This window comes from Monodon monoceros, unplaced genomic scaffold (assembly GCF_005190385.1).
Source record: "Monodon monoceros isolate NGI ecotype Baffin Bay Population unplaced genomic scaffold, NGI_Narwhal_1 Super_Scaffold_13, whole genome shotgun sequence".
In the NCBI taxonomy this organism is placed as follows: Eukaryota; Metazoa; Chordata; class Mammalia; order Artiodactyla; family Monodontidae; genus Monodon; species Monodon monoceros.
In genome coordinates, this window is record NW_021703769.1 from 29,009,836 (window position 1) to 29,020,418 (window position 10,583).

General features: G+C 51.2%; 2 protein-coding genes across 3 annotated transcripts in view; one reads left to right on the forward strand and one right to left on the reverse strand.

Annotated features, from left to right (window-relative positions):
- Window positions 1-1,942: 1,942 nt before the first annotated feature.
- PCED1A (PC-esterase domain containing 1A) lies at window positions 1,943-7,049 on the reverse strand. 2 transcript variants are annotated; one of them, XM_029221325.1, is made up of 8 exons: window positions 6,599-7,049; window positions 6,145-6,289; window positions 5,536-5,615; window positions 5,189-5,427; window positions 4,944-5,094; window positions 4,580-4,826; window positions 2,681-2,950; window positions 1,943-2,331 (listed from the first exon to the last, which is right to left on the reverse strand). In XM_029221325.1, the coding sequence occupies exons 2-8, from the start codon at window positions 6,266-6,268 to the stop codon at window positions 2,084-2,086; spliced, it is 1,359 nt and encodes a 452-aa protein (XP_029077158.1). In that variant the 5' UTR covers window positions 6,269-6,289; window positions 6,599-7,049; the 3' UTR covers window positions 1,943-2,083. The 2 variants fall into 2 exon arrangements, with proteins under 2 accessions (XP_029077158.1, XP_029077157.1); XM_029221324.1 differs by having other exon boundaries at window positions 1,948-2,331; window positions 4,580-4,847; window positions 6,599-6,823.
- The window catches only part of VPS16 (VPS16 core subunit of CORVET and HOPS complexes), a 21,457-nt gene continuing 17,896 nt past the window's right edge, over window positions 7,023-10,583 (forward strand). Inside the window, exon 1 of the mRNA XM_029221323.1 lies at window positions 7,023-7,195. Within this exon, the coding sequence (XP_029077156.1) occupies window positions 7,143-7,195 (53 nt within the window). The 5' untranslated portion in view covers window positions 7,023-7,142. The remainder of the gene's footprint in view (window positions 7,196-10,583) is intronic.

Consider the following 10,583-nt stretch of genomic DNA (forward strand, 5'->3'; position numbering starts at 1 on the left):
CCTAGTTTGCTAGTAGCAGTTTTGATCATGAGTGGATGTTGAATGTTAAAAAAAATTTTTTTTTCTTCATCTACTACAAGGACTACTTATTCTGCTTTATTCTGTTTATATGGTGAATTAAATTTTTAGGTGTCTTTTTAATGTTAAACCACTCCTGGATATCCTGATTCTTTTTTTTTTTTGGCCAAACTGCACGACTTGTGGGATCTCAGCTCCTGACCAGGGATTGAACCAGGCCATGGCAGTGAATCCTAACCAGTAGGCCACCAGGGAACTCCACTGGTTCCCTTTTAATTGACATATAATTCATACATTTTACATATGAATAAAATGCACAAATATCAAGGGTATGGCTCAATTAAAAAAATTTTTTTGCCCTCACTGCACGGCATGCAGGCCGACCTGGGATTGAACCCATACCCCTGCATTGGAAGGGCAGAGTCTTAATCACTGGGCTGCCAGGGAGGTCTCTGGCTCAATAAACTTTAACATATTTGTGTGTCTTTGTGTGGCCATGTAACTACCAGCCAGATAGAACTTTTCCATCATCCCAGGTAGTTCCATCATGCCCTTTCCCAATCAATACCTCCCCCAAAAGGTAACCACAATTCTGATTTCTATCACCATAGATTAGCCTATTCTTGAAATCATGCAGAATAAAATCATATAAAATGTACTCTAGTTTCTGGCTTCTTTCAACATTATATCTGTGAGATTTATCCATGTCATTGCATCTATCAGCATTTGTTTTCCTTTATTACTATCCCATTGTATGGGACGAATATCCACTCTCCTTTTTTTAAAAAAATTATTTGATTTTGGCTGCATTGGGTCCTCGTTGCTGCGCGCGGGCTTTCTCTAGTCGCGGCGAGCAGGGGCTACTCTTCATTGCAGTGCGCGGGCTTCTCATTGCGGTGGCTTCCCCCCAGCTGCGGAGCACAGGCTCAAGGCACGCGGGCTTCACCAGCTGTGGCACACAGGCTCCGCAGTTGTGGCTCACAGGCTCCAGAGCGCAGGCTCAGCAGCTGTGGCACATGGGCCTAGTTGCTCCGTGGCATGTGGGATCCTCCCAGACGAGGGCTCAAACCCATGTCCCCTGCATTGGCAGGCGGATTCCTAACCACTGCGCCACCAGAGAAGCCCCCACTCTCCTGTTGATGGACATTTGGCTTGTTTCCAAGTTTTGGCTACTATGAAAAAAACTTCTATGAATATTCTTGCACAGGTCTTTTGGTAAATCTGTCTAGATGTACTCATTTCTCTTGAAGTGAAATTGCTGAATCACAGAGTACATAAATGTTCAACTTTAGTAAATGCTGCCCAAGAATTTCCAAACTGATTTGTATCAAGCAGTGGTTCCACTGCGTTTTTCAGCCTATCCACCTAATTCACTGTTTGGAGTTTCTGCTCTTTCCTGGTCATCAGATATGGTATTTACATTTCTGTTTCTCATTTTCACTTTTGCTTGGGTGATTTCTGAGAGGAGGAGGGTTCTAATCAGTCTCCCACATGGGCTCGGGAGCTTTTCGTTTAGTTCCAACCACTTAATGAGTGTCTACCATGTGCCAAGAAATTGTGCAAGGTGTCTTGTATCTCCAGGAGCAGATGAGTGTTGAACATACACATGAATGTGTGAGACTGGTATAGGTGAGATCTAGCCAGATTCCAAACTGCATATAAAATATTGACAATTTCAACTCAGCCCTTGGTATTTCCCAATCCCAAAGAGCTGCTGACAACAGAGAACCCCTCCAGGGTCTTTGTTAAGTACACGTGTGTTCTGGTGAGGGTGTAAACAAGTGAGACCGTAGGAAGGATGCATTCAATAATTTCTAAACAGCGTGGGTTAAAAGGTCCAAGGTCGCAGAGAGCCCAGAGGCAGCCTCCCCAACTTTTAAGATCATGGCTGGGAGACCTACTCCCTTACACAAAAAGATGCTACTCTGTTCTTCCATGCCTTTATTGGTGACAGCAATGGACAACAACAATGCCAGGCATAGCAAGATACCCTGGCCCAGCACCTGGGGTGGCAAGCAGGCACTGCAGGGCCACTGGCACATTCAGCTCCAGCATAAGATCCACTCTACCCAGGCCACGTCCCCGAATGGGGAGGAGGCCATTTGTCCAGTTTGTATGTATGGATCAGCCTGTCTGAGTGTCTGGGACGCTGCCTGCAGGGTGCCCCTGTCCTTGGCACGTGGTAGGGGCTGGTGTGAATACAGCGTGGCATCCCCCGGTGGACGGCCAGGCCCCGGTGCTGACCATGGGGGATAGGGCTGGGGACTGGAGGAGGCAGGGGGCCAGGCACAAAGTTCACTCCGGGGCTACATCCTACAAAAGAACCAGCCATTATCAGAGTGGGCTTCTGGCCAGGGTGAGCCCAGCTCTGCCTTCAGGCAGTTCTGGTCCTCCAGGGTGAGTTTCTCTGGGCTTCAATTTCCCCATTTGCAAAATGGCAATACTACTTCCCCTACTTCCAAGTCAGGAAATTGTGACAATCAATGAGCTAATTAATGAGTCTAATAGATGCTGCTCCAGACTCAGCTGTGACTGAACCCAAGCCTGGGGGGCACACGGGCTACCCAACTCCTCTGAGCCCACCTGGACACAGGAGGCTAGGATGGGGGAGGTTCAAGGGGATGCTGGAAAAGGTGTGCTGGGAGGTTGTAGAGGCACCTACCTAAGTGGGGTGGCATCGAGCAGTCTTCTGTTGGATTAAAGTTGAAGAATTCATGGGGTGGGAAGGGCTGGCCTGGGAAAAAAGGGGGATCCTGGGGCAGGAGTGGAAACAGAGGGGGTGGGGAGGGCTGAGGAAGAGGGTAGGGAAAATGCATGGGAAGCGGTAAAGGAGAGGGTGGGGGCAAGGCCAGCTGCTCCCTGAAGGCTGGGGTCTGCCCCTGGCTCCCCTGGAAGAGATGATCCGGCTCTGGCCAGTCCTCAATCCATGGGTCTAGGAATGGGATGGTTGTTTTAGGTAGGCCTGGGGAGCCAGGCCGCCCTGAACTGTGGCTGTCCACACTTCTAGACCTCTACTCCCTCCTCTTGGAGAACACAGCACCCTCTACTTCCTACCCAGGTTTCCTCATCCCCTCTCATTTCAGGCCAAACCCAAGCTGCACTCTTTCTTCCCTGCCTGTCTCAATAGTCAGTGGATTTGCCTTTGTTCTGACCTCATGCTCCCCTCCAGTCTCCTCCCTCTGTTGCCCAGCTCCTGTATCTTTAGCTTTTTCCTCTCCCAGCTCCTTGCCACAGACCAATAAATAAGCTTAGTAAACCTTCTCTCTTAAAAACAAAGATCCTGTCACTTCCTTCTCCCAGTAGGCCCTTGTTCCTTTCATATTTCCTCCCACAAAGAGTATTTTGCCCAGGTGCCATTCTCTCCATCAACTGCTCACTACCTCTTTTAACCCTACTCCACTCCTTCAACACTTATCCTATGAAATGTAACCACTTCCTTGCTTCCTGACAAGTCACGTGGCCAAGAGCCTCTGTCCTCCCTGAAAGTGACTCTACCCTTGTCTCCTCTTGTTTCCTCCATCAGCCCCTCTTCCCTTCCAACTCCAAAACATGGCTATTGTTTTGCTCTTTCCGTCACTGTTCACATTCATGCCCTCAGCTGCCATCTCCCTGCTGGGCATCACTGACTCCAAATCTACTCAACATCTTCACAGTACCTCAAAGAAATCTGCCCTAAGCAAACTCACCAACTCATCTTCCCACCCAACTCTTCCCTTTGATGTTCCTATTTCTGTGGCTCCAAACTGGATTCAGAAGACCTGAGCCACGATAAACTAGCCTTACAACCTTTAGAGCAACCCTTCATTTGTTGGGGATCAGTTCTCCAACTGATTTAGATGAGATTTAGTTCTCACCTAAAAAAACAAAGAAATTAGACTATTATATAATCAAGGTCCTAATTCACTTCCCTGATGCTCCAACTCCAGGCTAAAAGTGACATTCTTGACCTCTCTATGCCCTCACATCCTTTAATGCTACTACAGCCTTCTAACATGACTCGTGTCTCCAATTCAGTAAACACTATCCTGTAGGTAGTATGTACACAGCAATTGTCCTAGACAAGTGGCTTAAAGGGATGAGTTGTCAACAAGTGAGGCAGGAACCTTAGCCTTGGAGGACACGATCCAGGGCAGAAGCAGACATGGAACAATCACCCACGATGTTCCCTTTATAAGCAGGCAGGAACTGAGGGGGTGACAGCACCAGCCAAGGGGCTTCGTTGTTTCTGCCACACTGTCTGGATTACCTTTCCTCTGTTTCTGCCTTTCCACCCCCCACATCTACTCCTATCTAAAAGTATTCCCATTCCTTTTCCGTTTATCTGTAGCATAAGGGTCTCTGACATGCTGCCTTATGTGCTCAATGCTCACTCACATACACATAGGTGACCACATGGCTAGACCATACAGAAACCCAGGGGAAGGAAGGAGCACTCAGGATCCACAACGGTCCTTCAAGGGGCCTCTACTCCCCTTGAGGATCTCTGTCCTGTTGTTTATGAGCCCTATGCTTTGAGGGCCCTCTTTGCATCACTACCGTCCCCACTTGTGGTAGGGCTCACCATGGGGATAGTCACGCTTCGGCAGCTCCACACCCCAGGCATCAGCCACGTGGGTCAGAAGCAAGTGTGAGAGGTGGCGGTGGGCATGCTGGTCCCAGTGGACACCGTCCCGGTGACGGTGCTGTACTGCATGCCGGAAATGAAAGTGGAGGTCCAAGACATCGAAGCAGTGGTCCCCAGCCAGTGTAGCGCTATAGAAATTCCCTTCAACCACATCCCGCCGCAGAGAGCCTGCCAGAGGCTGGAGCTGAGTGATAAAGTGCAGCATCTAAGAGCCACAGAATGAAGCAGGTTTGGGAGGGAGGGTCCTCTATCTACCAGTCAGCTGCCCCGTCCTCTATCCTAAGGGGCTCTGGTCACTTGCCTCAGGCAGAAGGAAACCCCCAGTGACACGCTCTCCTAGGGGCATTGCCATGTTCCACACCAGCAGGCAGGAGTCTGGCAACACCTGGTCCATGCGCATGAACACCCGCTCCAGGTTCTCTCGGTAGCTCTCCATCGAGCAGCGGCCATACCTGTTGGGTAGCACAAAGGGTGGGCAAGAGCACAGGGGTGGGTGGCCTCTGAGCCATACCTCCACCCCTGGTTTCCCTCTCCCCCCGCCCCAACCTGGAGAGATCCCAGAGGCAGGAGTTGATGATCACCAGGTCCGGGGCAGGCCCATATGTCAGCTCCTCCAGGATTCCCTCGAGGTACTCAGAGTAAACGCGGGTGAGGAAGTAGAAGCGTACAAGGTGGTGGCCAGAACCCGAGCAGAACTGGCGGACCTCTCGGTACTGTGTCCCGTTGTGCAGCTCACCCAGCTGACCCCCAGCCATCAGCTGGTCCTGTTCAAAGCTCAGCTCCCCCTGCCCACCCCCCGAACCAGCTGGTCAGACCCATGCCAGGGAGGAGGACCCTACCAGGCCAGAGTCTGTGCCCACCCACCACTGGCATGGCCACCAAGCTTCCCTCACCTTGGCTTTCAGCTGGGCGGCTGTGAGCAGTGAGTCTTTCTGGAGCAGAAGCACCAGGTCTTTGTACACAGCCCGCTGGACTGCAGGGAGACAGAGATCCTGCGGCTGAGGCAGGCTGCACTCCACCCCAGCTCCTTCCAAATCCAGGCCTCCCATCTTCCCACGGCTGGGGTTGCCCAACACCACCTTTGTGGAGTGTTGACTTAGAGACAGAAGAGAAGGTGAGGTTACAAAGTCCTGGCACTACCTCTGTTCCTTCTAGCTGTACATCACTTCTCAACTCAGTATATAGTGACCCAACATCACCTGGCAGAAATAAGTCAGCCAAGTCACCCAAGAGACAGATGGCACGATCCACTGCTTCCATGAGGGACATTGTGGGGGACTGTCAGGAAGAAAAATGCTGAGCAAGGATGGGGTGAAAAGCTTGACAGGCTACATCTGTCAGGACACCTGTGTAAGGCGTTAGGGAAATAAAAAGAGAAAACCTACTGGACTGTTCCAGACTAGGTATCAGGAAGGAGATTTGAGATGGAGGCAGAGGGTTCAGACGCAGAAAACAGGCTGCAGGTGTGGGACCGGGAAGTGTGGTTCTAGAAGGGCACTCACTTGAGTCCCCCAAGATGACCACGAACTTGTTGTGTAGCAGCTGCTGGACTTCAGAGGCCTGGAATTGGACCATGGTGCTTCCCAGCGGGCGGCGCGCTTCCTCGTTCTCCAGACAGAAGACCATGCCGCCGCCAACAACGACGGGCTGCAGGGAGATGCCACTAAGCCGCGCGAGGGTGGGGACTCAGGACAGGTTGGCTCCAGGGCCCACACGGAATAAATGAGACCAGCGGCGGCCCCTTCAGGGCTGCTCTGGGCTACAGGGACCAGGTGGCGTTAGCAGAGTGGGGCCCATGGTGGCGCCGGTCTCCATAACACTTGGCACATGAGGCAGGAGGTCGCCAGGCCCGCAGGGCTCCAGGACACCGAGGCGCTTCCCGCGCGGTGCAGCCCTGCGCCCCGCCACGTGCCCGCCGCCGCCCCGCGCATGCGCGCGCTCGCTCGCGCCAATTACCGAGTCCCGCGGCGCCGCGCCGTTCAGCCGCGACCCGGGCAGGCCCGCACACCGCGCGCCACTCCCGCAGCGGGGTCCGGGCCTGGCCTCATGTTCCCGCGCCCGAAGAGGCCGGTCGCTTCAGCACAGCCTCTGCCCCGCAGAGCCCGTGCGTCCCGGTTAGCGGTCGGTCCGCAGCCCGAAGCCCAGCACTCTCCATGCGTGAGTCGCGGAGGCCCGACAGCGCCTGGGCCCTCCTCGCCCCGGGCTGCGACACTCACAACTCCCACTTCCGGTCACCCATGTCCTGCTCTGCCCGACCCCCCAACGCCCGAGGGGACAGGAAGGCAGCAGGGGTGGCCGCCGTGGGGAGTAGGAGCCAGGGCTGGGCCCACCCGGGCGTGGGAGGGGCGCGGCGGCGGCCAAGTGCAGCCGCCCACAGCAGTGACGGCCGTGGCCGCGGCGTCGCCACGTGACCCGGACGGGCGGAAGCGGAAGTGCCTGCCTGGAGCCCGCGCTAGGTGCGTGTCCCCTCGGCGCTGGCTGGCTGCCACCTGCACCAGCTATGGACTGCTACACCGCGAACTGGAACCCGCTTGGGGACTCTGCCTTTTACCGGTGAGTCGCCCCGCCCTGCCTCCCACGGTCTGGCTTATCCCGCTCGCCTGCCGGCTTGAGTCTCTGAGCAGAGCCGGACGCGCGCGTCGCGGTCTCTACGGCGCTGGGGTCCGCCCCTCGCCGGCTCTCCCGCGGCGTCTACCACTTAACACACAGCCACCTACGGCCGGGCCTTCCCCTTCTCCGGAGAAGGAAACTGAGGCAACCGTAGTGGTCACACAGGTAAGCGGCACAGCCCAACTGAAGCCCAGGGCTGTCAGCCTCTGGAAGGATGCTCAGATCACGTTGAGGGTGGCCGCCCACGGGTGACAGTGAGTGATCGGTCTCCTGCCGGGAAGTGCTGCTGAAGTCAGACCAGGGGTGCTCCTACGGGGGCTTGCTTGCACGGCGGGCGGGGTAACAGTGCTGACCAAGGCTGGGAGAAGGAGGCGAATCGCCACTAAATCCAGAGGCAGCACGAGTGAGGACCCCCTGCTAGGGGCAGCCCTCTCATGGGAGTTGTGGAGTCCTAAACCACTAATCTTTCTAAAGTGTAGACTGATCACATCATTACCCTAATTAGGATTTTTTTCCAATGACTTCTCTTCTTTGAAAAACAAAGTACAAACTCCTTCTCGTGTTATATCTATAAACCGGCCTTATTTGTCTTTTAAACTTCGACTTCAATTTCTTCTTCAACTCCTACCCAAATCTGTGTTCCAGTTGCACAGAACAGGATCCCAACACATCATAACGTTTCAGGGCTCCCTGTGTTCGCACCAGCCTGCAGTTCCTTCTGTGAGCACTGCCATTTCCCTCTTTACTTCACTGGAGAATTCTTACTCATCCTTCAGGACTTAGTTTAAGGGTTCATTCTGAAACCTTCCCTGATCTAAGCCCAACAGACTTGACTTTCAGCTGACTTTCCTTTCGGTCTCACAAGACCCAGTGCTAAGGTCTGTTATGTATGGCACAGTAGGGCAATGTTTGTATAGGTTTCTTCTGCTAAACCAAATTCCTTGAGGGCTGAGAGCATTTCTTGCATCTCTTTATCTCCAGTGCATATTTAGAACAGTGCCTGCTATGTAGTGGTTGCCTAATAAAGTTTAAAAAAATACTTTATTGATTGCAACTAAAGATCACAAAGGCATCGCGTTGGGGTCTTATTTCAATAGAAGACAACTGTTAATGCTAGTGAAACGATATACCATTGTTATTCACATGTTACAACTTTTCACTGTAATCTTTAATACACAGAATGTCAGCCCTTAACACTTCTGAGGTGGACAAATGCCTTGATGCAATTTTTAGAGATCTGTTGCATTTGTTGTTTATTTCTGATTCTTATAAATGTGCCTGTACAATGTGAAAAAAGTTGCAAAAATTTAGTTAAAAATCAGGGAAGTCAGTAGGAAATAAGAGTGATTTAAACTTTTTGTGGAGAAGCGTTGTCAGTTGACATAGGTAGCATGCAATTTGGTGTTTACGACACAGCATATACTTTTAAAAATATTAACTTGGGGCTTCCCTGGTGGCGCAGTGGTTAAGAATCTGCCTGCCAATGCAGGGGACACGGGTTCGAGCCCTGGTCCGGGAAGATCCCACATGCCACAGAGCAACTATGCCCGTGTGCCTGCAGCCCGTGCTCTGCAGTGGGAGAGGTCACTGCAATGAGAGGCCTGCGCACCTCAGTGAGGAGTGGCCCCCGCTCGCTGCAACTAGAGAAAAGCCTGCGCATAGCAACGAAGACCCAACGTGGCAATTAATCAATAAAAAATTAATATGTATTACTTTTGAAAATATATGTTGCCTACACAGGCTTATTAAATAGAGTACTGAAAATGGTGACCTCATTGCCATAGAACTCCTGGTTATCATATGAAGTCTTAGCTTTGTTTATACACCAATAAAATTTTACTATCTTTTTTTTTTTTTTTGCTGTATTGGGTCTTCATTGCTGTGCGGGGGCTTTCTCTAGTTGCGGCGAGCGGGGGCTACTTTCATTGCAGTGCGTGGGCTTCTCACTGCAGTGGCTTCTCTTGCTGTGGAGCACAGGCTCTAGACGCGTGGGCTTCAGTAGTTGTGGCTCGTGGGCTCTAGAGTGCAGGCTCAGTAGTTGTGGCACACGGGCTTAGTTGCTCCGCGGCATGTGGGATATTCCCGGACCAGGGCTCGAACCCGTGTCTCCTGCATTGGCAGGCAGATTCTTAACCACTGGGCCCCCAGGGAAGTCCCCCAATAAAGTTTTAAATGAGTGTAAATGTTGAGTACATGCCATAGACATGATCTGCATGGCTAGCCTACCCTTACCTGTACTGTACCGCCCCAAGGGAGTAGAGGTATAAGCCTTGCTGCAGACGATGTGTTGCTCTTGGTAATGGGTGTTGAGCCTTTCTATGTACTAGACACCATGCTAAGTACTTTATGTGTATTAAATTGTCTAAGTCTCACAGCCCCATGAGGTAGGTATCATTATTTTAACCCCATCTTACTGATGAGGAAACCAAGGCACAGAGAAGTTAGGTGACCAGGTTACACAGATAGTGGAGCCAGGATTTGAGCCCGGTCTTCTTCTAGAACCTGTGTTAAAGCATAGGTTTTTTGTTTTTAAGTAGGAAAATAAAATAAGTAGAAAATATTTTAGGTGCAGATACTAGGTTTATTTGTATTTGTGCATAACCTTATGCCAAGATTAATACATGTTCAAATAAGTGAATGAATGATAAACAGGGTGGCGGACATTTCAAGTCCTATCTACAGGATGGGATTCTTTTGCATTGGAAGTAATGTTCTGGAAAAATCACTAATTTGGGAGGGCAAGGAGAGGTAATGGTGATTAGTTCTTATGAGGCTCCAGAATTTTAACCATTTTTATTCTAAAAACCCGGTTTGGGATAATACCATTAAATAATTTTGCCCAACCCTTTGCTACGCTGAATGTATATTGGGCCAATAAAAAGACATGGACCCTTTCTGCCCTCAGAACTTACAGCCAGCAGGGAGACAGTTGATAACCACTAATGACTCTGTATTTGTTTGATCATAAGCAGTGAGGTAAAGGAGAGTGTAGGGTCCTCAGAAAGCATATAACAGATTGGTAAGTCAGAGGAAAAGAAGACTTTCTGAAGGAAACAATTCCCCATCCAGGAGATGAGTAGACCTAGGTGCAGGGAATGGGATCCAAGAAGAGCATATACAAAGGTCCTGAAGCGAGAGAGACAGGGGCACTCTCAGTGACCTAAATAGGGAGAGCCAGTGTGACTGGAGTGCCACAGATAAGGAGACAGGATAAGAGACCACTTTATCTGAAGACCAGTGAGAAGCCTAAGTGAAAGGATTGATGTGATTGGATTTGCAGGGTGTGTGTGTGTGTGTGTGTGTGTGTGTGTGTGTGTGTGTGTGTGTGTGT

Bases quoted from the DNA above. Each gene is read 5' to 3' on its own strand.
- PCED1A (XM_029221324.1), bottom strand. From the start codon at position 6,268: ATGGTCTTCTGTCTGGAGAACGAGGAAGCGCGCCGCCCGCTGGGAAGC. The intron at 4,848-4,943 runs GCAAGTGACCAG...TGTGGCTCTTAG, and splicing joins GGGGTTTCCTTCTGCCTGAG to ATGCTGCACTTTATCACTCA. The intron at 2,332-2,680 runs GTAGGTGCCTCT...GTTCTTTTGTAG, and splicing joins CTCGATGCCACCCCACTTAG to GATGTAGCCCCGGAGTGAAC.